The sequence below is a fragment of the Loxodonta africana genome, chromosome 8 (genome assembly GCF_030014295.1).
Source record: "Loxodonta africana isolate mLoxAfr1 chromosome 8, mLoxAfr1.hap2, whole genome shotgun sequence".
Taxonomy (NCBI): Eukaryota; Metazoa; Chordata; class Mammalia; order Proboscidea; family Elephantidae; genus Loxodonta; species Loxodonta africana.
Genome location: NC_087349.1, coordinates 57,479,003 through 57,506,985, shown reverse-complemented (window position 1 = coordinate 57,506,985; position 27,983 = coordinate 57,479,003). Strand labels below are relative to the sequence as shown.

Here is a 27,983-nt window from a genome sequence, read left to right as displayed (position 1 = left end):
TGCAGTTGAGTTTTTGAAGTATCCTATAGATTTTAGAGATCAGGCGCTGATCAGAAATGTCATAGCTAAAAACTTTTTCCCAGTCTGTAGGTAGGCTTTTTACTCTTTTGGTGAAGTCTTTGGATGAGCGTAGGTGTTTGATTTTCAGGAGCTCCCAGTTATCTAGTTTTTCTTCAACGTTCTTTATGTTTTCTATACTGTTTATGCCATGTATTAGGGCTCCTAACGTTGTCCCTATTTTTTCTTCCATGATCTTTATAGTTTTAGATTTTATATTTAGGTCTTTGATCCATTTTGAATTAGTTTTTGTGCATGGAGCGAGGTATGGGTCTTGTTTCATTTTTTTGCAGATGGATATCCAGTTATGCCAGCACCATTTGTTAAATAGACTGTCTTTTCCCCATTTAACTGTTTTAGGGCCTTTGTCAAATGTCAGCTGCTCAAATGTGGATGGATTTATATCTGGATTCTCAATTCTGTTCCATTGGTTCATGTACCTGGTGTTGTACCAGTACCAGGCTGTTTTGACTACTGTGGCGGTGTAATAGGTTCTAAAATCAGACAAAGTAAGGCCTCCTACTTTGTCCTTTTTCAGTAATGCCTTATTTATAAGGGGCCTCTTTCCCTTCCATATCAAACTGGTGATTTGTTTCTCAAACTCATTAAAGAATGTCCTTGGGATTTGGATCAGAAATGCATTAAATGTATAGATTGTTTTTGGTAGAACAGACGTTTTTATAATGTTAAGTCTTCCTATCCATGAGCAAGGTATGTTCTTCCATTTACGTCTCTTTTGGTTTCTTGCAGAAGTGTACTGTAGTTGTCTTTGTATAAGTCTTTTACCTCTCTGGTAAGATTTATTCCTAAGTATTTTACCTTCTTGGGGGCTGCTGTAAATGCCATTGATTTGGTGATTTCCTCTTTGATGTTCTTTTTGTTGGTGTAGGGGAACCCAACTGATTTTTGTACGTTTATTTTGTATCCCGATACTCTGCTGAACTCTTCTATTAGTTTCAGTAGTTTTCTGGAGGATTCTTTAGGGTTTTCTGTGTCGTCTGCAAATAGAGATAATATTACTTCTTCTTTGCCTATCTGGATGCCCTTTATTTCTTTGTCTAGCCTAATTGCTCTGGGTAGGACTTCCAGCACAATGTTAAATAAGAGCGGCGATAAAGCGCATCTTTGTCTGGTTCCCGTTCTCAAGGGAAATGCTTTCAGGCTCTCTCTATTTAGGATGATGTTAGCTGGTGGCTTTGTATAAATGCCCTTTATTATGTTGAGGAATTTTCCTTCTATTCCTATTTTCTTGAAAGTTTTTATCATGAATGGGTGTTGAACTTTGTCAAATGCCTTTTCTGCATCAATTGATAAAATCACGTGATTCTTGTCTTTTGTTTTATTTGTGTGGTGGATTACATTGTTTTTCTAATGTTGAACCATCCCTGCATACCTGATGTGAATCCCACTTGGTCATGGTGAATTATTTTTTTGATATGTTGTTGAATTCTATTGGCTACAATTTTGTTGAGGATTTTTGCATCTACATTCATGAGGGATATACGTCTATAACTTTCTTTCCTTGTGGTATCTTTACCTGGTTTTGGTATCAGGGATATGGTGGCTTCATAGAATGAATGTGGTAGTATTCCATCCTTTTCTATGTGCTGAAATATCTTTAGTAGTAGCGGTCTTAACTCTTCTCTGGAAGTTTGGTAGAGCTCTGGAGTGAAGCCCTCCGGACCAGGGCTTTTTTTTGTTGGGAATTTTTTGATTACCTTTTCAATTTCTTCTTTTGTTATGGGTCTATTTAGTTGTTCTACCTCTGTTTGTGTTAGTTTAGGTAGGTGGTGTGTTTCTAGGAATTCATCCATTTCTTCTAGGTTTTCAAATTTGTTTGAGTATAGCTTTTCATAGTAATGCGATATGATTCTTTTAATTTCAGTTGGGTCTGTTGAAACATCGCCCATCTCATATCTTATTTGGGTTATTTGCTTCCTCTCCTGTTTTTCTTTTGTCAGTTTGGCCAATGGTTTCTCAATTTTGTTGAGTTTTGCAAAAAACCAGCTTTTGGTCTTGTTAATTCTTTCAATTGTTTTTCTGATTGCAATTTCATTTAGTTCTGCTCTAATTTTTATTATTTGTTTTCTTCTGGTGCCTGTGGGTTTCTTTTGTTGCTATTTTTTTGTTGTTGTTGTTCAAGTTGTAGGGATAGTTCTTTGATTTGGGCCCTTTCTTCTTTTTGGATGTGTGCATTTATTGATGTAAATTGGCCTCTGAGCACCGCTTTTGCTGTGTCCCAAAGGTTCTGATAGGAAGTGATTCATTCTCATTGGATTCTATGAATTTCCTTATTCCATCCTTAATGTCTTCTCTAATCCAGTCTTTTTTGAGCAGGGTATTGTTCAGTTTCCAAGTGTTTGATTTCTTTTCCCTGCTATTGATTTCCAATTTTATGGCCTTATGGTCAGAGAAGATGCTTTGTAATATTTCAATGTTTTGGATTCTGCTAAGGCTTGCTTTATGACCTAACATGTGGTCTATTCTAGAAAATGTTCCATGTGCACTAGAAAAGAAAGTATAGTTGGCTGATGTTGGGTGCAGTGTTCTGTATATGTTTAAGAGGTCAAGTTGTTTGATTGTTGCATTTAGATCTTCCGTGTCTTTATTGAGCTTCTTTCTGGATGTCCTGTCCTTCACCGAAAGTGGTGTGTTGAAGTCTCCTACTATTATTGTGGAGCTGTCTATCTCACTTTTCAATGCTGATAGAGTTTCTTTTATGTATCTTGCAGACCTGTCACTGGGTGCATAAATATTTAACATGGTTATATCTTCTCGATGTATTGTCCCTTTAATCATTATATAGTGTCCTTCCTTATCCTTTCTGATGGATTTAACTTTAAAGTCTATTTCATCAGAAATTAATATTGCCACTCCTGCTCTTTTTTGATTGCTGTTTGCTTGATATATTTTTTCCATCCTTTGAGTTTTAGTTTGTTTATGTCTCTAAGTCTAAGGTGTGTCTCTTGTAGGCAGCATATACACAGATCTTGTTTTTTAATCCCTTCTGCCACTCTCTGTCTCTTTATTGGTGCATTTACTCCATTTACATTCAGGGTAATTATGGAGAGGTATGAATTTAGTGCTACCATTTTGATGTCTTTTTTGGGGTGTTGACAGCTTCTTTTTCCCACTTGATTTTATGTGCTGAGTAGATTTTCTTTATATATTGTCCTTTCCTCATATTTGTTGTTGTTGATTTTGTTTCTGCTGAGTCTGTATTTTTCCCTTCTATTTTATTTTGCTGAGTAGGACAGTTTGTCTCCTTTGTGGTTACCTTATTATTTACCCTTGTTTTTCTAAATTTATAACTAACTTTTATTTCTTTGTATCGCCGTATCTTCCTCTCCACATGGAAGGTGTATGATTATATTTCTTAGTCCCTCTTTATTATTTTAATGTTGTCTTCTTTTACATAATAACACTGCCGTTACCCTGTGTTGGGCTTTTTTTTTTTTGGATTTCCCTGTCTGGGTTGACTTCTGGTTGCTCTGCCCAGTGTTCTAGCCTTGGGTTGATACCTGATATTATTGATTTTCTAACCAAAGAACTCCCTTTAGTATTTCTTGTAGTTTTGGTTTGGTTTTTACAAATTCCCTCAACTTGTGTTTATCTGGAAATGTCTTAATTTCACCTTCATATTTAAGAGACAGTTTTGATGGATATATGATTCTTGGCAGGCAATTTTTTTCCTTCAATTTTTAAATATGTCATCCCTATGCCTTCTGGCCTGCACGGTTTCTGCCGAGTAGTCCGAGCTTATTCTTATTGGCTCTCCCTTGTAGGTGACTTTTCTTTTTTCCCTCGCTGCTCTTATAATTGTTTCCTTATCTTTGGTTTTGGCAAGCTTGATTATAATATGTGTTGGTGACTTTCTTTTAAGATCTACCTTATGTGGAGTTCGATGAGCATCTTGGATAGATATCTTCTCATCTTTCACAATATCAGGGAAGTTTCCTGCCAACAAATCCTCAACAATTTTCTCTGTATTTTCTGTTATCCCTCCCTGTTCTGGTACTCCAATCACTCGTAGGTTATTTCTCTTGATAGAGTCCCACATTATTCTTAGGGTTTCTTCATTTTTAAAAATTCTTTTATCTGATTTTTATTCAAATATATTAGTGCCAAGTGATTTATCTTTGAGTTCAGAAATTCTAGCTTCTACTTGCTCAATTCTACTCCTCCGCTTTCTACTAAGTTATGTAATTCTGTAATTTTATTGTTAATCTTCTGAATTTCTGGTTGCTGTCTGTCTACTGATTTTTCCAACTTATTAAACTTTTCATTATGTTCCGGAATAATCTTTCAGAGTTCTTTAGCTGCTTTACCTGTGTGTTCCTTGGCTTGTTCTGCATATTGCCTCATTTTCTTCCTGATGTCTTGAAGGGTTCTGTACATTAAACTTTCGTATTCTGCATCTGGTAATTCCAGGAATGCACTTTCATCTAAAAGATCCCTAGATTCTTTGTTTTGAGAGCCTGTTGAGGTGATCATGGCCTGTTTCTTTACGTGACTTGATATTGACTGTTGTCTCTGAGCCATCTATAAGTTATTGTATTAGTTTATGCTTGCTTACTATGTCATAGCTGCTTGCTTTGTTTTGTTTTGGTATACCCTTATGGGTTGCTTGAGTGAGCTAGCTTGATTATTTTCGCCTTTGGAGCTCTGGTGTCCTGTCCCCAGCTGGCTAGAGCTTTTATCAGGTATATCAGACTAGGAGTCCATTCAGTTTTCTTGTATGAATTCAGCTCAGGTTTCCAGGTAGCTGATATCAAGTGTGTGGTACAGGCTCTGTCCTACAGTCTTGGAGGGGGAGGGGTGATTGGCGTTTATACCTGTATCTGATTATGTTCAGTGCGGGGGGGTCATGCTCTGAACAAGGCAAGGGGCTGAGAACCGACCCCCAAGTGTCTCTGAGGAAAAGGTGTCTCTGTTCCCTAGAGTGTGCTGGGGGGTGGGCTCTGCAGAGGGACCATGGGCACCCAAAGATTTTGTTGTAAGGACTGGGAGGTACCAGTTAACCCTGGGCCCCTGTCACGGGTGGCTGGGTGACCCAAGTGGAGCCACCAGTCCTTAGGTCCCTGTGTGGGTAGGTGAAGACCTTGTTTAATAGGCAAAGCAATGTCAAACGTCAAACACCCACCTCTCCACTGCACCACTGAAATGGTTGGAGTTTGCCAACAAGTGCCTATTCTCCCGAAATAGGCCCACACAGGTCCATGCAGAAGGGAAAGGTGCTCAAGGTCCACAGATGGTTTATGCTTGGACAGGAGCCACTTCTGTCCTGAGCTCCCCCAGTTAATGGAGCTAGCAAATTATCTTTTCCCCCCAGCTGGAAATTTTTTCCTTCCCCAAGGCCGGGAAGACGGCTCCAGGTGCTCATCAGGGTCTATCTCAGGCCTAGGGATTCAGCCACTGACACTGGCTTGGAGGTGGGGGGGCGCGGTAAAATATACGCAAGTGCTTAGCTTTTGCCGAGAGTGCCCTTCTCCTCAGGTTCCAGAAGTGTGAGTGGGCTGTGTGGCTGGCTGCTTTTCCCTGAGGAAACTGTGTCCGAACGCTAGGACCAGCCCGCCGCTGCCGCTGCCGCTGCCACTCCAGGAATGATGCCTGAGGGCTCCTTGCGATTCAGGTCCAGCAACTCCTCTCTGCTTCTGAACGGTCTCTTCCTTCCCCTGTCCCTCAGTTCGTTGTTTAAGCTTGCCTTTGATGCTCAGGGCTCCCAGCTCGTCACAAATATACTCGTTTCACTTGTTTTTTCGGGTCTTTGTTGTAAAGAGGGCTCGATGGAAGCGTCTGTCTATTCCGCCGTCTTGGCTCGCCCCGATTTTTGAAAATTTTTAATTGGTACTTCTTACAGATTTATAGTTGAACCTCTCCATCACTTTTACAGGGAGTAGAGGGCAAAAGAAAGGAAAAAATGATTGGTACCCCAAGAAGACAAAAGTATGTATAAAGAAAGGAATTAAATGAAGGAATCGTGACTGAAGCTTTTTGTTTTCTTTATTTCTTATTTAAAATGCTCTGGTGATGCAGTGGTTAAATGCTGGACTGCGAACCAAAAGGTCGGCAGTTCAAACCCACCAGTTTCTCCTCCACAGGAGAAAAATGTAGCTATCTGCTTCAGTAAAGATTATAGCCTTGGAAACCATATGGAGCAGTTCTACTCTGTCCTATAGGGTCACTATGAGTGGGAAGCAATTTGACAGCAATTTTTTTTTTTTTAAATATTGAAGACAATAGGAATGAAAACAGTCGTTTAGTTTATGTGGAAATTATGGGTAAAATCTTAAAGCGAAGAAAGCAGCTTTTCAAAAGGCATCAGAAGAGTAAGAAGTGATGAGAGCTACAAACTTAAGAGTAAATATAGGAATATAATGTTGATTGAAAAGATACATGATGAATGTGAAAATTTGATACTTAAATTTTTCTAGTTACTAACTTCTTCTCCATAATTGGTTAAGAGTCTAAGGCTTTCTGTTTTTAGAATCTAAATTAAAAAAACCCACTGCTGTCCAGTTGATTTCAACTCATAGTGACTCTATAGGACACAGTAGAACTGCTCCATGGGGTTTCCAGGGATCCCCTGGTGGATTTGAACTGCTGACCTTTTGGTTAGCAGCTGAACTCTTAACTACTACATCACCAGGGTTTTCAGGATCTGAACAGTTCTTATTCACTACTCAAAGAACCTTCAGTTTACTATAAAACATCAATATAGAGGTTAATTTTATCCCCTACGCATTTTAAGATACCGAACCCAATTTTCCATGGTACATATAACCCTAGTTATTTCATGAATTACTTCTGACTATTAGGTTTCCTGAGATATAAAATCTACTGACGCTTTCCTCAATTTCCAAGTATATAACTTAAAAGGCTGTTTCTCAGAATGGCCTTGTCCATTGTCTAAAAGCCAAACTCCGGCGACCTTCAGAGACACTTTCTTATCTTTTATATCATGTTTTGCCCTGAGTATGTGGGGTTTTTTTTACTGGAGGAGTTGTATTCATGTTACTACAGAAACAATTCAAGTCTCATTTTGTATGCAAACTAAGAATCAAAAGTTGGAAAACTTTCAAAACTGAACAAAGAAAACTCAAAAGCCAAATGGACAGGTTTATCTTTATCTATTGTTTATAAGAGTGTTTATACTACACTTCAAAAGGTGGCCTCATGGGGAGGTGACTATTTAACATTTAAGTCAGGAAGAGCTTTGAGGTTCAAGCCAGACTTCCAGAGCAATGCTTAGGCACCAGAATGTTCAACTCAATTAAAGAAATTCTAAAATGTCAAATCACAGTTCTAGTTCTTTTTTTAAGAGCTTGACTCCAATTCCCATTTTAAAAAAGGAGATCACTACTCTTGCATCATATATTCAGTTTTCCAAAAAATTATTCACTGAGTACGTACTATATCCCAGGCACTGTTCTGGAGATTTGAGACACATCAATGAACAAAAGAAACACAGATGTTTGCCATGGTGAGGCTTACATTTTAGTGGCGGTGAATAAAATCAATAAACAATAATCATAATATGTAAATCATATAGTATATTAGAAGTTGATTAATGCTTCAAAAAAATTGGCACAAAGAGAGGGTCAGGAGTGCTTGAGGGTAGAAAGAAGAGAGGTGGACTATAAAGTATGGTGGAAGGGTTAGACCTCATTGAACAGTTTTGAAGGAGATGGAGGGGTTAATCATTCAGATATCTGGGAGAACTGTGTTCTGTACAGAGGACACAGCCAGTGCAGTGGTGTACTATAGAAGGAATGTGCCTGGTGCAGGCAAGAAAAATCAAGAAGGCCAACGAAGCTGGAACACCATAATTAAATAAAAAGGATCAGCTATCCACAAGCATAAACAGGAAAAAAAAATTCAGAATCAATGCAATATCAAAGATGAATTTGAGTCAGCAAGCCAAATGTTAATAACTATAATCAGTAGCTTAATTCATAAGAAATTTGAGATGTCTCATTTTACTTTACCATATTTTTCTTTAATAAGTGATTGTGATATTCAGAAGCTTTTTCACTTTACTCATTTTCCATTTTACCTTTACAAAATTCACTACAGTGCTCCATCCAGATACCACCTTGCTAAAGTACAGAAGGTTGTTTCTGACCACCTTATTATGTTAAATTTCATGTTTTTCTTAAACTATCTGGCCCACTGCTCTGTAAATAATCAAAGTCACAGGTGACTTTTTAAAGAATTAAGTTGTAACTTGAAGCATTGGGAATCCTCTTTCCTGTGTGAGGCCTTCCCTGATCCACCCAAACAGAACTGATTATTCATTCCTTTGTGCTATATCACGTTCATCTAATACTTCTATTATGACTTGACACTTCTATACACAATTATCTGTTAATGTATCCTCCTTCTAGAAACCCTGGTGGCGTAGTGGTTAAGTGCTACGGCTGCTAACCATAAGGGTGGGCAGTTCGAATCCACCAAGCGCTCCTTGGAAACTCTCTGGGGCAGTTCTACTCTGTCCTATAGGGTTACTATGAGTCGGAATCGACTCGACGGCACTGGGTTTGGTTTTGGTTTTGGTTTTGGTATCCTCCTACTGCCTTCCTGGAATGAGTTTCATGTGAATGCGTGTCTTATTAATCTTTGCGCCTTAGCCCCATCTCAGAGACTAGATAGGTGGCTGAATAAGAAAATGGAATAAACAGAAAGGGGGTACGTATGTGGGGGGGGGTAGGTGGGAGGGAGTAAAAAAAAATAGAAGGAAAGCATATTTGAAGTGTCATATTTAAGGTATCTATTCCAGAAAAAGTATTTTTTTTTTTTATTCCAGAAAAAGTATAGGGAACTTAAGCTACGACTATTTCTAACTGTGTGGATCATAACAAATTATGGATAACATTGTGAATGAAGAATGGGAATTCCAGAACACTTAATTGTGCTCATGAGGAAGCTTTACATAGATCAACAGGCAGTTGTTTGGACAGAACAAGGGGATACTGATTGGTTTAAAGTCAGGAAAGGTGTGCATCAGGGTTGTATTCTTTCACCATACCTATTTAATCTGTATGCTGAACAAATAATCCGAGAAGCTGGACTATATAAAGAAGAACGAGGCATCAGGATTGGAGGAAGGCTCATTAACAACCTGCGTTATGCAGATGACACAACCTTGCTTGCCGAAAGTGAAGAAGACTTGAAGCACCTACTCATGAAGATCAAAGACCACAGTCTTCATTATGGATTACACCTCAACATAAAGAAAACAAAAATCCTCACAACTGGACCAATGAGTAACATCATGATAAATGGAGAAGGTTGTCAAGGATTTCATTTTACTTGGATCCACAATCAACAGCCATGGAAGCAGCAGCCCAGAAATCAAACAACACATTGCATTGGGTAAATCTGCTGCAAAGGACCTCTTCAAAGCGTTGAAGAGCAAAGATGTCATCCTGAAGACTAAGGTGCACCTGACCCAAGCCATGGCATTTTCAATTGCATCATATGCATGTGAAAGCTGGACAATGAATAAAGAATACTGAAGAAGAGTTCACACCTTTGAATTGTGGTGTTGGTGAAGAATATTGAATATACAATGGACTGTCAAAAGAACAAACAAATCTGTCTTGAAAGAAGTGCGGCCAGAATGCTCCTTAGATGCAAGGATGGTGAGACTGCGTCTTACATACTTTGGACATGTTGTCAGGAGGGATCAGTTCCTGGAGAAGGACGTCATGCTTGGCAGAGTACAGGGTCAGTGGAAAAGAGGAAAACCCTCAACGAGGTGGATTGACACAGTGGCTACAACAATGAGCTCAAGCATAACAATGATTTTAAGGATGGCGCAGGACCGGGCAGCGTTTCATTCTGTTGTGCACAGGGTTGCTATGAGTCGGAACCGACTCGATGGCACCTAACAACAACAACAACAACAACATGACAAACTGTCCCAGTTTCTTAAAGTAATTGGAGATCCTGGAGTGAAGATTTTATGTATTCTAATGAAAAAAGTGTGATCATCCCCATTTCAAAATGTTTTGATAAAAAGGAACAGAATTTTGGTGTGGGGTTATAAATTTACTTTTTAACTCACCGTAAACACACTGTTCGTATACAGTTCTAAGAGTTTTAACAAATGCAGTCGTGTTACCACGCACACAAGATACGTAAGTTACATTACCCCCAAAAAACTTCTTGGTGCTGACCCTAGATAGTCAACCCTCCCACTACTTACTCATGGTGGCACTACAGTTTGGTCCTTTTTGTAATGTCATATAATGCAATTATATAGTCTCTAACCTTTTGAGTCTCACTTCTTTCCCTGAGCATAAGGTATTTGAGATATATCCATGTTGCTGTATGTAGAAATAGTTCTTTCCTTTTTATCGCTGAGTTTGTCCATTGTATGGATGAACCACAGCTGGTTTATCCATTCATTAATTGAAGAACACGTGGGCTGTCCCAAGTTTTTGATGATTATGAATAAAGCTACTATACAAAGATTTTTTTGTAAACCCAATTTTTAATTTCTCTAGGATTGGGATTGCTGGGACATACAAAAAGTATACATTTAACTTTATAAGAAACCAACAAACTTTTCTAAAAAAAGGTGGTACAATTTTGCATTCCTACCAGCAACGTACAGGAGTTCTATTTGCTTTGCATTCTTGCCACAACTCTTTATCAGTGTATAGTGGTACCTCATGTTGTTTTAAGCTGAGTTTCCGTAATGACTAATGATACTGAGCCTTTTTTCATGTGCATACTTGCCATCTGTATTCTTCTTCAGTGAAATGTTTGTTCAAAATCTTTTGCCCATTTTTAAACTGGATTGCTTGTTGTTTTTATTCTGCTCAGTTTTGAAGAGTTCTTTGTATATCTTGGATACAAGTTTTGTCAAACATGTGATTGGCAAATATTTTCTTACAATCTATGGTTTGTTTTTTCATTCCCTTAACAGTGACTTTTGGAAAGCAAAGATTTTAAATTTTGGTGAGGTCTGTTTTATTTTTTTCTTTGATAGAGTATGCTTCTTGTTCTTGTATCTAATATATCTATTTACCTACCTGAAAATAATATTTTCTACATATTTTTTAAGATTTTTATATTTTTGCCTTTTACATTTTGGCCTAGGTTCCACTTTGATTTAATTGTTGTATATGGTATGAGGTATGGGTCAAGGTTTGTTTTTTGCTTATAGATATCCAATAGTTTCAGCACTATTGGTTGAGAAAGATTATCATTTCTCCATTGAATTGCCTTTGCACCTTTGTCAAACAAATGGATGAACCAAACAGCAGTCAAACATATTTGTGTGAGTCTATTTCTGGGTTCTCTTTTCTGTTACATTGATCTATGTCTATGCTTTCACCAATATTACACGGTCTTGGTTACTCTAGCGTTACGCTGTTGTCTGCAACTTTGTTCTTCCCCTGTGAAATCGTTTTGCCTATTCTTGCTACTTTGCCTGTTGTTAGGTGCCATCAAGTCAAGATTCTCACTCATGGTGACCCATGTGTGCAGAGTAGAGCAGCTCCATAGGGTATTCTAGGCTGTGACATTTCGGAAGTAAATTGTCAGGCTACTTCCAAGGTGCCTCTAGGTGGTTTTGAACTCTCAACCTTTAGGTTAGTAGTCTAGTACTTAACCATTTGTACCACCCAGGGACTAGTTATTTTGCCTAACCACATAAAATTTAAAATCAGTTATCTATAAAAAAACCTGTCAAGATTTTGATTGAGATTTTATTGAATCTATAAATCAATACGAAGATAATTAACATCTTAACAGAGTTGAGTTTTTAAGTCCTTATCCCATCCAAAATGTCATTAATTCCAAGGTCAAGAAACTCTGCTGTAGATTTCATGCCCTTTAAAGAAGTTCTCTTCACATACCTAGTTGGTGGAGAGTTGTTATAATAGAATGTATGTTGGATTTTGACAAACACCTTTTAATACATCTATTGAAATGTTCCTGTGACTTTTACTCTTTAGACTGTTAATAAAATGAAATAAATTGATTGATTTTCAAATATTAAAACATCCTTGATTCCAGGGTTTGATATGCTAATATTTTATTGAGGATTCTGGTATCTATGTACATTGGGATATTGGTATGTAGTTTCTTTTCTTGTAATACCTTACTCTAGTTTTGTATCAAGCTAATGCTGGCCTCATAAGATAAATTAGGAAGTATTCTCTCTTCTCCTGTATTCTGGTAGAGATTATGTAGGACTATTATTTATTTCATAAATGGTTGGTTATAATTAACACTGAAACCACCTACACCTGGAGTTTTCTTTGTTGGAAGGTTTTTAACTACTAATCCAAATAAGTACAAGACTACTTCGGTTATCTATTTCTTCTTGAGTAAGTCAGAATCGACTTGACGGCAATGGTTAACAGGTTTAAATTTTGTTAGGTCTTCTCTTTCAAGAAATTGGTCCATTTCATCTCAGTACTCAAATTCATGATCATAGAGTTATTCATGCCATTCCCCTGTTGTCCTTTAAATATAGGGTCTATAGGGAAATACCCTCTTTCATCCTTGATATTGGTAATTTGTGTTTTCCTCTTTTTTGGTGCGGGGAGGGGGGTAGTCCAACTAGAGGTTTATCAATTTTATTAGTTTTTAAACAACCATTCTTTGGATTTTTCTCTATTGTTTTCTGTGTCTAATTTCATTGATTTCTGCTTTTATTCTTATTATTTCCTTCCTTCTGCTTGCTTTGGATATAATTCGCTTTTCTTTTAGTGTCTTAAGGAGGAAGGTTATTGATTTTAGACCTTTCTTTTTTCTTTTCTAACATAAAATTTTTGTTTGTATGTGTAACCACCACCAGTATTTATTTCCAAAACTTTTTCATCACCCCAAACAGAAATTCTGTACTTAGTAAGCAATAACTCTTCATTACCCACTACCTGAGACCCTGGTAACCACTAGTCTACGTTCTGTCTCTATGCATTTGCCTATTCCAGATATTTAATATAAGTGAGATCACAAATTATTTGCCCTTTTTTATCTGGCTTATTTCACTTAACATAAGGTTTTCACAGTTCAACCATATTCTAGCATGTATCAGAACTTCATTTTTCAGTAATATTCCATTGTATTATATATTACATTTTGTTTATCATTCATTTGTTGATAAACATTTGGACTGCTCTAATATAAGCTTTTAATGCTTGCTGTAAATCTCCCTTTAAGCACCACTTTAACTGCATCCCACAAATTTTCATATCTTGTATTTCATTTTTCATTCAATTCAAAATATTTTCTAATTTTCCCTGAGACTTCCCCTTTGACCCATGAGTTATTCAGACATGTGCTTTTTAAAATCACAAATATTTGATGATTTTTTTCCAGATATTTTTGTGTTTTTGTTTTTTAATTTAATTTCATTATCGTCAGAAAAGAGCCCTGGTGGCACAGTGGCTAAGAGTTTGGCTGCTAACCATAAGACTGGCAGTTTGAATCCACCAGCCGCTCCTTGGAAACTCTCTGGGCAGTTCTACTCTGTCCTGTAGGGTTGCTATGAGTCGAAATCGACTCGATGGCAACAGGTTTGATTTTGTGTTTTTATGGTCAGAAAACATATTTTGTACAATTTTAATTATTTTGGATATATTAAGGTCCAATTTGTGATCCTTGGCACTACTTGAAGTGGTACTGGGGGGTGATTGCTGTTAAGCAGGTGAAATGCCTGTCTTCTCCACCCTGGAACAACAAAGACATTCCACTTACATATCCGGCTTCTGCAATGGCTTTTATTATGAGAGTTGTGAATGATGTGGACAGAATAATTATGCTTAAAAATTAATATCAACAAGTTAAAAAATGGTTGAACTAAAGAACCTGTACTAAGAGCTCTTCGACTCTAATATTCTATGATTAATTGCTAGTTCTCAGCTACATTCCAGAGAAGGGCATCAGTTTACTGAAGGATTACTTCAAATAAGATTAATATGGTGATAAAGCCTCCTTTTCTTCAATAATGGAGCTCTTAAAATGAATTGGGTAGATAACTGTCTCAGCTCTTCACATACCTGCATCTGCCTATACTGCATATTTGCATATATAGTGTGAAGGCGGAGATTTTATCTTTCTCTGGAAAATTAAATTTTAAGCCAATGTCCTTTTCCTTCAAAAATAAGACATGGCTGGAGAAAATTAAACTTTACAAACCCATGAAGTTATAAATTTTAATTTATATCTTTATAAATAAAAATGTTAAAAAATTTAGTTATTACATAACAAATTTTAGGTGAACATAGAGTACTATCACAATAACTATATAACTTCTCTAAAAGTAATTCATTATATATTAGAATACTAAAAAAATGGAAAATAATATATGAAAGTCCTTAGAGAGTTGGCTCTTTAAAATACCTCATCTCAAAACTTCTAAGTCCTTATCATAATTCATATATCTATACTAACAATAGTGACCACAATATTCAATTTACAGAAATTTTTTTTAAACAGAGTTTTGAATTATTGATCTTACCTAGCTTAAAAAATTAGTACAAATCTTACTATATGAGCTTTCTCACTGTTTTAGTCATAACAGTGGAATTCTCATACATAAATCAATAGGGATCCTATTTTCAATACAGTGGTTAATTAACTTCTCAGAAATAACACTAACAGATACGATTGTTTAGAAGTAATTTTGCAGATGCATGAGCTACAGTTTGCTGAGGCATGTCTTAGAAGATGAAAGACCGGTATGCAAGAAGGGTCGACTTAGGTGATGAGTGAGTCTACCCAATCACTCTGCATGGGCATCTCAACATGGCCCTACTGTTTTCTATTCATAGTTGGTTACATATTTTAAAAAAGAATCACATGCTAAATGGTATACTGAATCAAGGGAACTGAGTTCTTAAGGTAAAATACTTGTGAACATTAAAGTACATCAAGGGTCTACTGTGTATCCCAAGTGTTTTTTGGTCAGGTATTATTTATACAGTTATTTGAAATCATTGTCACCACACAATATAATAACCCTGAGAATTTGTTTTTATAAAAATGTATTTTTCTTATTAAAATTAGCATGAATTGAAAATTTAGAAAATACAGAACAGCAAAAATAATAAAATAAAAATAATTTGTATTGCCCCCTAAGCTTTTATAAATGCAAAATAACCACTTGCAGCAGAAAAAGGTCAGTGGTTTTATGGAACTCATTTTAAATTGCAAAGGGCTGATTGAATTTAGATTCTTCTCCCATGTAATTGAATTCAACCCTCTGCTCTGGACCCACATGAGTGCTGAACTGATTTTAACACTTATAGTACAACTTGGACATTTTCAGCTTTAAACAGTATGGAACAGAAATAATTTTCAGATTGATTTTGAGATTCTAACAAGTTATATTACCAAAGCAGATTACTGATTTGAAATTATATCATTAAAATTACAAAGATAATAAAAACTTAAGTGAAAATATCTGAAGATCAAGTTTCCTCTAAAGAATTAAAGGGATAAAGTTACTTTTTATTGTTATTAAAAGTTATATAATACATCTTGATGTTGTCCACTGTATTTAACATATATATATTTTAATTAAAAAAGGTATACTTTAGAAAGACTATAGCTCCCATATTCTCCTTTAAAGTCTCATCTTAAGAGATATATATTTCTAGTATAAATATATCTACTTATTAATTTTAAGGAAACCAATATCAAGCACCTATTTACATACTCACTTTTTAACTCCCTCAAAGCTAAAAATTTTTCAAATATTCTAGAGTTTAATGACGTAGAAGCTAAACAAACTTAATGCCTGCAGTACTTCTTTGTAAGTTGATTAAAATATTCTGTACTGACCTTGGCTACCTTTTAATTCAAGATTTTCTTTTAATTGCTTGTAGAAGGTGACTTTGCTCCTTTTATGTGGCAATTCATATATGCAACATCTTTAATGCATCCTGGAAATAGGTATAAACTCAAGAATAGTCATTTTTTTTCTAAGGATACAGGCCAAAAGATTAGGCATTCTGAGGTCAGCTTTATTATTTCTTGAGATGCTCTGAGGCTGCTGTCTAAGGGACACTAGACTGAATTATTTATAAAATTTCGAGTTTATTACAAAGAGGAAAAAAAAGTTAGCACTATTACCTTTTAGCCGGTGGCTTAGAATCTGTTCCAAAATAGCTGCAAAATTGTTAAATTCAGGAGAAGAATCATCAATTGTCTCAAAGCAGGACCGATCAATCAAGGTCTTCACAGAAAACCTATGACAAGGAAAAATAAATTGTTACTTTTCATCAGAATTGATATATTCACCCAAGGAAAAAGCAGAGGAAAGCAATTTTGGAAAGAAATATTGTATAAGATTGTATATTCTGAAAACCTGGTTTATTCAAATTCACTCTGTACATATAAAATTTTATTCAAATTTTTTTCAGTATTATCACAGTTTCCACTTGTATATTATCTACCGACCAAATTAGGAGCCCTGAAGGCATAGTGGTTAAAAGCTCAGCTGTTGACCAAAAGGTGAACAGTTTGAATCCACCAGCTGCTCTTTGAAAAGCCTATGGGGACTGTTCTACTCTGCCCTGTAGGGTCACTATGAACCAGAATCGACTCCACAGCAATGGGTTTGGTTTGGTTTGGTATTCACCAAATTAAGGCAGGAATAGCCCACTGTCTACACAGCCATTAAAATCAGAAGAAAAAAAAATGATCTAAATTACTAACTGCAAAACACTCAAAAACCATAATATTACTTGTGAGAAATCTGAGCTTCAGAGTCAAATGCTTTAAGAAATTCTGCATAGAATAGAACAGAATATGAGCATTCCTCAAGTACATAACCAAAGTTTGAATGAGCTATAAATAAGAAAACTTCCAAATCTGTAAAGTGTGCTGTATTTTTCCTATCAGAATGTTCTTTGCTTTAATTTCTGACTACCAAAAATTAATGCATTTTCCAGGCCTCAGCTCAAATGCCTTCTCTTCAATGAAGAATTATCCTACTGCTCTAATGAGAATTATTTTCTTCCTCCTGGAACAAACTAGCATATTGTTTTATCTCCTTAAGAGACAATTATAATTTATCTTATTATTGCTATTTGTATTGTCTACCTCTACCTTATCAGAATATAAATCCCTTCAGGGTAGAAACACGTCTTCTGCAGGTTTGTATCTTTCTCCACACTTAGGACAATGCCTTGAACAGTGTACTCTGTATTTACCTGTTGATTTATTTGTAAAGTCGATTTTAAAAGAGTGGCAAAGAAACATTTAAATAACCATAGTATGATACACAAAAAATAGTCTGATGTTTAACATACATATAGATTCATATCACCATGATCAAAATCATGATAAAGAACAGCTCCATCACCCCCACCAAACAACTCCCTCATGCTATCTCTATATAGTGAAACCCTATAAAGGATGAGAGATAACAAGGGCCTAAGTAAAGACAACATCAATAGGGAATGATGAGAAAGGCACAAATATGAGAGCTGTTAAATAACTACAAACATATAGGGTATGAGGAAGACAAAGGCTTCCAGATTGTTTCTTAGGCTTTAGCCTTGATAAACCTGTTGCCAGTGAGTTGATTCCAACTCACAGAAGCCCTACAGGACAGACAGAACTGCCCCACAGAGCCTGGTGTATTTGAACTGCTGATCTTTTGGTTAGCAGCTATAGCTCTTAACCATTATACCAAAGGGGTTTCCAATAGTTATGCTATTCAATCAGGATAGAAAATATAGGAGCTAGATATAAAGGGGAAGACAAAGAGCATACCATTAGGCACAGTTCATTTTATTTCCAAATATGAATATATTTGAAGGGTGAGAAATAATTTAAAATAATTCCTATTATATCAAGGTTAATAATGAAGAAAAAGAATGGTTCTCCCAGTTTTGCTTAATCATTTATATCCTGCTTTCCTGTGCCAACAAAAACTTAAATTTCAAAAGGCAGATTGGTTCCTTAGAGTCCATGTTTTACTTCCAGCTAGCCGTATCTTCCCACTCAACATTTATTTCCCGAGAACCACATAAGCAGTTCCATTACGCCACAGTAAGGAGAACTTATCCTCCATGACACAGCAGCTAGCTAAGTTGTGCCGTAAAAACGAAACCTGTAAAAAGAATTTCGATACATCTAAAACATATCATACAGATGCCAAGCTACATCCTAATAAAGACGACATTAACATTAGTCATCTATTTCCTGAAGAGGACTGATTTTAAAGCAATGAAATAAAAACTTGATGAATATCTAAAAATACCAAAGCAAATCTAAGTAACAGCTTTTAGGCAAGAATAAAAAAAATCATAAAACTGTATTAAAAGTCTTGTAATTAAGTTCAGCCTTGAAATAGCTTTATGTTTAAAAAGATTCTATTTACAATTTCAGTGTCAAAAGAAAACTGTTATTAGTGTGTTGTCATTATGTTGTTAGGTGCCATCAAGTCACTTCTGACTCTTAGCAAGTGACCCTGTGCACAACAGAATGAAACACTACCCATTCCTGCATCATTCTCATAATCTTTACTAGGTGTCTTAGTTACCTAGTGCTGCTATAACAGAAATACCACAAGCGGATGGCTTTAAACAAGACAAGTTCGTTCTCTCACAGTCTAGGAGACTAGAAGTTTGAATTCAGGGTGTCAGCTCCAAGGGAAGGCTTTCTGTCTCTGTCGGCTCTGGGGTAAGGTCCTTGTCATCAAACCTTCCCTGGTCTAGGAGCTTCTCAGTGCAGGGACCCCGAGTCCGAAAAACACACATGCTCCTGGTACTACTTTCTTGGTGGCATGAGGTCTCTCTTGTCTCTCTGCTTGCTTCTATCTTTATATCTCTAAAGAGATCAACTCAAGATACAACCTAATCATATAGATCGAGCCTTGCCTTATTAACATAACTGCCTCTAATTCTGACTCATTAACATCACAGAGTACAATTTACAACACATAGGAAAATCACATCAGACAAAATGGTGGACAATCACACAATACCGGAAATCAAGGCCTAGCCAAGTTGACACACATTCTGGGGGGACACAATTCAATCCATAATACTATGTTTGCGGCACTGTGTCAATCCATCTCCTTGAGGGTCTTCCTCTTTTTCACTGACCTTTACTTTCCCAAGCATGATGGCCTTTTCTCTAGGGACTGGCCCCTCCTGATAACATGTCTAAAGTATATGAGACAAAGTCTTGCCATCTTTGCTTCAAAGGAGTATTCTGGCTGTAGTTCTTCCAAGACAGATTTGTTCATTTTTCTGGTAGGCCATGGCATATTTAATATTCTTCACCAACACAATAATTCAAAGGCATCAATTCCTCTTTGGCCTTCCTTATTCATCGTCCAGCTTTTGCATGCACATGAGGCAACTGAAAACACCATGTTTGGGTCAGGTGCACCTTAGTCCTCAAAGTGACGTCTCTGTTTTTTAATACCTCAAAGAGGTCTTCTGCAGCAGATATGCCCAATGCAATGTGTTGTTTGATTTCTTGACTCTCCTTCCATGGGTGTTGATTGTAGATCCAAGTAAAATGAGATCCTTGACAACTTCAATCTTTTCTCTGCTTAGCATGCTGTTGCTTACTGGTCCAGTTGTGAGTTTTTTTTTTTTTTTATCTTTTATGTTCAGGATGTCATCTTTGATCTTCATCAGTAGGTGTTTCAAGTCCTCTTTGCTTTCAGCAAGCAAGACTGTGTTAACTACATATTGCAAGTTGTTAATGAGTCTTCCTGATGCTACATTCTTCATATAGTCCAGCTTCTCTGATTATTTGCTCAGCAAACAGACTGAATAAGTATGGTGAAAAGATACAACCCTGATTTTAAACCATGCCTTATCCCCTTGTTCTGCTCGAACAACTGCTTCTTGGTCTCTGTACAGTTTCCAAAAAACCAAAAATCCTGCTGCCATGGAACTGATTCCGACTCATAGCGACTCTATAGGACAGAGTAGAACTGCCCTATGAGGTTTCCTAGGAGTGGCCGGTGGATTCAAACTGCTCACCTTTTGGTTAGCAGCCAAGCTCTTAACCACCATACCACCAGGGCTCCACATGCGCACAACTAAGTGTTCTGGAATTCCCATTCTTCACAATGTTATCCATAATTTGTTATGATCCACACAGTCCAATGCCTTTGCGGAGTCAATGAAACACAGGTAAACATCTTTCTGGTATTCTCTGCTTTCAGCCAAGATCCATCTGACATCATCAGTGATGTTCCTTGTTCCACATCCTCTTCTGAATCCAGCTTGAATCTCTGGCAGCTCCCTGTCGATGTACTGCTGCAAACATTTTTGAATGATCTTTGGCATAATTTTACTTGCATGTGATATTAATGATAATGTTTGATAATTTCCACATTTCGTTGCATCATCTTTCTTTGGAATAGGCATGTATATGGATCTCTTCCACTCAGTTGGCCTGGTAGCTATCTGCCAACTTTCTTGGCATAGACGAGTGAGTGCTTCCATAGTCGCATCCATTTGTTGAAACATCTCAATTAGTATTCTGTCAATTCCTGGATGCAACTTGAATTTCACCCTTCAGTACCATCGATTTTTGATCATATGCTACCTCCTAAAATGGCTGAACACTGACCAATCCTCTTTGGTACGTACACTGACTCTGTGTATTCCTTCCATCTTCTTTTGGTGCTTCCTAGGTTGCTCAATTTTTTGCCCATAGAATCCTTCAATTTTGCAACTCTAGGCTTAAATTTTTTTCTTTAGTTCTTTCAGCCTGAGAAATGCCGAGTGTGTTCTTTGCTTTTGGTTTCTAACTTCAGGCTTTTGCACATTTCATTTTAATACTTCACTCACTCCTTTGGTAAAGACTACTAGCGGCAATAATATAAGAAATTCTGTAAGTTTATATGTGAAATAGTGGGAATAATTCTATGTCAGAATTTGGATACACAATGCTCTATTATAAAATTTATAACATCTTATAATATATAAAATTTATAACAAACTTATATTTTATAATATATGTAAAATTTATTATATTTATAACATTTATAAATATTTATAGTATTTTATAATAAAGTTTATAATATAATAAAATTTATAATAGAACATTATGTACCCAAATTCTGAGATGGAGTTCTATTATTTCACAGCTAAACTTACAAGATTTCTTATATTATTGTTGCTAGTAATCTTTCCCAAAGCGGTGAGGTAACTGCTCTCTGCCATTAAGGTAAAATTTATCATCAATAACCAGCAAGGAGGTGGCTGCCAGGAGATGTGATATAACCTATCTCAAGTAATAATGTAAAACACTGACTGTGGATGATAAGCACAGAAACCAGATAGCTGTTCACTGGAAGGGTTAAATCCTTTCTTAAATTTTACATCAGAGCCCCTAAAAGTCTTTTAGAATTAGTAATTTGCCTTCTTTTTTCAAGTATCATGTAAGTTAAGAATTCTCAAACACCATTCCTAGAATTTGAATCCTGAGAATCAAAAGTTCCTCTCTTGTCACAGTGTTTTATTATTTTTTAAATAATTTTACCCAATGTGAAAATTAACTCAGAAGTAGTAGAAAGAAGTATACCTCAAAGTATTTTCCCCACCTGTACTTTCAAAAATTTTTAAAAGGAAATTGGTAATCTGGGAACCTTAAGAATAAGGTATTGTATTAGAAGTCTTCATATTTCATCTTGATGATAGCAGACAGCCCAAGGTGAAAAATAACAGAAAAACTAACTTAAAATAATAGAGGGAAAAGGCAAAAAAAAAATTTTAACTAATTTCTCTAAAATTCAAAAAGCATAAAACCAAGGAAACTTACCATAATAAAATAAATGAACTCTTTTCACCTCTTATATGAAAGTACTACCAATTAAAATCATTCTAATAAAGAATCTTTTACACATTGGATCATCTATCCCCTTGGAATCCAATTATTCTTTATCAAATGGCACATGAAAATATTCTAGCAAAATATTAAGTATAAGTAAATTAGTAAACTAGATACTCAAAGCAGCAGTGGAGCAACAGAAACGACAGAGGCTTTGAAATCACAAGGCCCTAGGTTCAAACTCAGCTCTTGTCAAAATATTTAACCTCTTTGAACCTCAGTTTCCTGAGTATCCAAAGGGAGTTACCGGCACCTAATTTACCTATTCATTATAAAGATTAAAACGGATACCATATGTAAAACATTTAACATAGTGCTAGCTTACATGTTAGTATGCCTTCACTTTCCTTCTACAGCATCATCATTATACTTAATGACATCTAAGCATAGAAAAGAGATGCAAGAATTCCAAGTATCTTATAATAAATTGATTTTTTTAAGCATAATATATAGGGATCATAGTTTATCAACACTAGGAATGATATGAAATCTAAGATTCCCAGTTTCTCTTTCTGCAGCTCAAATGCAAGCACAGGCAGGTGCACACACACACAAACTAGATCCAATTGACTGGCATCTCAGACTTAGATATTCAAGGACTCAAAGCAGCATAGAATAAGAGGAAAAGCACAGGTTTTAAAACTGTATATATCTGGATGTGAAAGCTGGCAATATAAGTCTTAGCTATAAAAAAACTGAATTAAATGAAATTGTTTTAATTAGAATTTTTATTACTAGTCATAAAGTCTCAATCTAATATTTCTCTTCCAAAAAGCATATTCTCCATGTATGATATAAATTAAATGTATTTTCTTCAGATGTTAGCCATACAAGTTTTGTGGGTCTTTTACTTACTATAATTTCAAACTGTTTTCAAAATTAATTTTGAGACTGTACCTAGAATATAACAGTAGATTCGGTTTTTATTATTGCAAATAGTAAAAGAGATAAAAAATTTTTTAAAGTCCAGATGTTAAATATGAATATTTGAGGAAAATTTATGTTATTTTATCCTCTAAGGACAGTCGCCATCACTGGAGAAAATGGACAATAAGTCATTTTATTTAGCTAAGAAAACAAAATTTGTGCGTTATATACATTTTCTACCTTTTCTGAAATATTTTCAAAAGAATATGCATTTTGTAATTTTTACCTATTTTGTGAAATACTCTCTTTTGTAAATCAGATTGTTTTAGGAAAGTAAATATCAGAAATGTATTAGTTAATTTAGTTCAGCCTTCACCCTTCTAACTTTCTTTTATTTTGATAAAAACCAAAACCAAACCCATTGCCATCGAGTCAGTTCCAACTCACAGCAACCCTATAAGACAGGGCAGAACCACCTCATAGAGTCTCCAAGGAGCGCCTGGTGGATTGAACTGCCGGCCTTTTGGTTAGCAGCCGCAGCTCCTAACCATTAAACCACCACAAAAAAAAAAAAAAAAAAAAAAAAACCCAGTGCTGTCGAGTCGATTCCAACTCATAGCGACCCTATAGGACAGAGTGGAACTGCCCCATAGAGTTTCCAAGGAGTGCCTGGAGGATTCGAACTGCCAATCCTTTGGTTAAATTAAACCACCAGGGTTTCCTTTATTCTGAAAGATAATTCTAAAGAGATGATATTTTTTTAATTTTTCCATTTCCACATTAAATTTCAATTAGCATAACTCTATGCAAAGGAAAGCAAATTCTAATGTTACAACTATTAGTTGTTAAAAACTCTATTATCATGTATTAGCATAAAAAATTAGTTAATTCAACCTTCAACCTTAGTGTGGAAATGTCCAATGCTATTATTCTTCACTAGTTAGAAAGAATTACTTCATTTGCTAAACATGCCTACTATGTACAATATGCTGAAAATAAGTTGAATCAACTATTTAAACAAAAGACAATTAAAGCATGAATGGTATATTTATTTACATAACCTCTTTTAGAAAATACTTGAGATTTCATACAAGGGCTTGCATAAATTAAAACTAGTGAAAACAATTTAAAAAATGTGGGAACAGATTTCCACTTGCAAGTAAGATGGAGTGAATAGTGATAGACCAGTGTTCCCACAGAGTACACCTAGAAAGACTGGAAAAAAATACAGAAATCGTATGTTTGAAGGCTGTAGAGAGTTGGTGAAATAATCAGAATAGAGAGGTTAAGACTCTGGAGAGAGGAGAAGCTCAAAAAGCTGAGCTGACTTTCACAGCTGCTTTTCCCCAGTCAGCATCTGCCAATTCTGAGTGCTGGCAGAGTTTTGCACCCACAGAAGGCTGCTTCTGGGGTACAGGCAAACCAGCAAAGCTTTGTTTATTTATTTATTAAGTGTGCCTGTATTCAAATATATACATCTAATAAAACACTGTTATTTCAATGTTCTTCAGTTGTACAGTTCAGTGACATTAACTTATGTTCATCATGCTGTTCAACCATCACGTCTATCCATTTCCAAATTTTTCCATCACCTTAACAGAAGCTCAGCGTCCCCTAAGTAGTGAGTCCTCCTTTCCCCTTCCCTCCCACCCAAACCTGGTAACCACTAAAAACTTTGGTCTCTATGCACTGCCTATTCTAGATAACTCATATAAGTGGGATCATACAATATTTGTCCTTTTGTGACTAATTTCACTTGGCATAATGTCTTCAATAAAGAGAAATGACGTCTTGATACATGCTACAATATGGATGAACCAGCAAAGTTTTTGAAGGAGACTGGAGAGGCCTCAAATACAGTCTGGCTTTCCTCTAGGGCTGTATGGTACAGGAGACTAAAATCCTAATCAGAAAGCCCTCCTAAAACAGAGCAACACATTCAGCAAATTCAGAAGACAAAAATAATAGTTCAGGACCTAACAGAAGAAGGGTGCTGGAAAATACAACAAATCTAGGTTGAAAGCCCTAGTGGGCCAGGGGCAAACTAGAGGTGGATTGAAACTTACCAGGACTGAAAGCCAGCCTGGATTCAGCACAGTCCACAACTGGATGAAAATGATTACCCACTACTTGATCTTCTGAAAGAAGATAACACTAGTAAAGCAAGCACTACCCTACACTCTTGGCCATAGGGCATGAATATGCTTTTGGCCACGTTTCCCTCAAAATGGGCAATGCACTTCATCTATTTACTCCACTGTGGTCTCTCCTGCTATATGTAATGTTCTAATGAACACTGCAACACCTAATGGTTGACAAAAGGACCCACCTCATAATATTAGAAGAACAGCAAAAGTACTAGAGAAAAAATATAATACATACTATTTGGCATTCAATAAAAAACTCCAGACATGCAAAAAGAGCTTGTGTGCCCTCTTCCCCAAAAAGAGGTAGGTCAGATAATAGAAACAGATGTACAGATGATACAAATACTCAATATTGATGACAAGACCTTTAAAATAACTACGATTAATATGTTTAAGAAAACAGAGGAAAAGATGGACATAATAGATGAAAAGATGGGTATCTTTATTACAGGATTAGAAAAAAAAATATTAAATAAGGATCAAACAGAAATTCTGGAACTGAAAAATACAGTATCTGAAATTAAAAATGCATTAGATGACAATCTAAACAGCAGATTAGACACAGCAGAAGATATTATTAATGAATTGGAAGAGAAGTCAACAGAAAATACATAAATTGATGCACAAACTCATTACTGACTCACAGCGACCCTACAGGATGGGGTAAAACTGCCCCATAGAGTTTCCAAGGAGTGCCTGGTGGATTTGAACTGCTGAACTTTTGGTTAGCAGTCAAGCTCTTAACCATTGTGCCACCAGGGATCCAAATTGAAGCACTGAGAGAGAAAAAAGAATGTAAAATACAGGTAAGAATACGAGAGTCAAGTGGGACATGGTAAAAAGTTTCACATACATATAGTTAGAGCATTAGAAAATAATAACAACCAAAATTTTTCCAAAACTGATGGACAAGCAATGAAAAGGGCAAATAAGTGGATAAATACAAGCATATACTGCCTGAATATCAAATGTAAAATATAGTAAAAAAAAAATCTTGCAAAATTTAAAATACATGTAGAGTTAAAATGGATGTCTTAGCATAGGAGGCTAAATGGTTCTAACATTATTGGAGAGGAAGTAAAAGTTACAATTTGTATTAAACCAAAAATCAAACCCAGTGCCTTCGAGTCAATTCTGACTCATAGCGACCCTATAGGACAGAGTAGAACTGCCCCATAAAGTTTCCAAGGAGCGCCTGGTGGATTCAAACTGCTGACCCTTTGGTTAGCAGCCGTAGTGCTTAACCACTACGCCACCAGGGTTTCCACAATTTGTACTAGACATGATAAATTAAGGGTAACCATCAAAAGAATAAAAATCAAATATATGTATAGAAGAGGAAAAAGAAATGAAGAAATGTATGGTTAACAAGTTCCCAGAGAATCAAACTCAAACAGTGGAATAAATGAATAAAAATATTAAAATAAAGGAAGGCAAGAGAAAAAGTGAGCATAAAACAAACAGTAAGATGTCAGCTATAAACCCAAATATAACAACAACAAAATTAAATGTAAGTGGGCGATATACTCTAAATAAAAGACTAAGATTATCAGACTAAATAAAACACAAAGTAGGAAGGCTACAAAAGATATGAACAAGGCAATTAACATACGAGGCATATATATAGAACATGCACTCAACAATGACAGACTATACCTTTTTTCAAATGCACATAAAATATTTATCATAATTAACTGTATACTGCATCATAAAGCGAGCATAACAACATTTCAAAGGTTTGAACTTTTTCAGATTATATTCTCTATACAGTAGAATTAAGTCAGAAATCAGTAACCAAAAGATAATCAGAAAATTCCCAACTGCTTAAAAGTTAAACAATACATTTTAAAATAACCCATTAGCCAAAGATGAATAAGGAAGGTACAACATTTAAAATCTCATGAGCTGTCCGAAAGCACTGAAAAGAAGGGAATCTGTAGTCTTTGTATGTATAAATTAGAAAAGAACAAAGGCCAAAAAACAAAAGATCTTTAAGCTTCTATCATGAGAAGCTAGAAAGAGAATAGGAATTCAAATTCAAACAAAGTAGAAGGAAGAAAAATAGTGAAGAAGTCAATAAAATAAGAAACAAACGTACAACAGAGAAAATTAACAAAGCCAAAAGTTGGTTCTTTGAAAAGTTTAATGAATTTACAGACCCGTAGGGCAAGACTAATAAAGAAAAATATGAGAAAAAGCAGACATTACTAATATCAGGAAAGAAAAATGGAACATTATTACAGACCCTTCAAGTAAGAAAAAGATAACAGGATATTAAGAAAAGCTTTAACAATAAATTTGATAGTGTAAATGAAATGGGTATATTCCTTGAAAACACACTGAAACTGATACAAGAAGAAATAGGAGATAAGAATCATTCAATGTCTATTAAATAAATTAAATCTCTTACTAAAAGAGTTCCCACAAAGAAAAACTGTGGTTCAGATTGCTTTCCAAATGTTTATGAGAGAAATAATATCAATCATACACAAATTCTTCTACAGAACAGAAAAAGAACACTTCCCAACTTATTTTATGAAGCCAGATAATTTCAAGAACAAAACATAACAAGGACATTACAAGAAAGGACAGTTACAGATCAACCTCTCCCATGAACAAATGTGCAAAAATACCAAACAGAATATTAACTCATTGAATCCAATGATATGTAAAAAGATGCTAATATATCACAACCAAGTTTTTTTTTTTTTATTCCAGGGCAGCTTAACATTAAAAAATTAATCAATGTAATTCACTAAATTAGCAGGAAAAAAATCATACTTGTCTTGATAGGTGTATCCTCTTATGATAAAAATTCTCCACAATTTAGGAAGAGAACTAAGAAAAACCTACCACATACTTAATACTGAAATTAGAAATGCTCTCAGAAACACTGTATTAATGGTCCTTACCAGAGCGATAAGACACATAAGGCAGAAAAAAGCTGAAACAGGAAGAAATAAAACAAGCAGTTGATATGACTGTGTACTCAGAAACTTAAAAAAAAAAAGATCCTGCAGAAAATCTATTAGAATTAGCAAGTAAATTTGGTAAGATTGCCAGATTACAAACCCAATT

General features: G+C 35.6%; 1 protein-coding gene across 1 annotated transcript in view; it reads right to left on the bottom strand.

Annotated features, from left to right (window-relative positions):
- The window catches only part of RUNDC3B (RUN domain containing 3B), a 143,011-nt gene that overhangs the window by 102,057 nt on the left and 12,971 nt on the right, over nt 1-27,983 (bottom strand). The window contains exon 2 of the mRNA XM_064289949.1: nt 16,156-16,271. Within this exon, the coding sequence (XP_064146019.1) occupies nt 16,156-16,271 (116 nt within the window). The remainder of the gene's footprint in view (nt 1-16,155; nt 16,272-27,983) is intronic.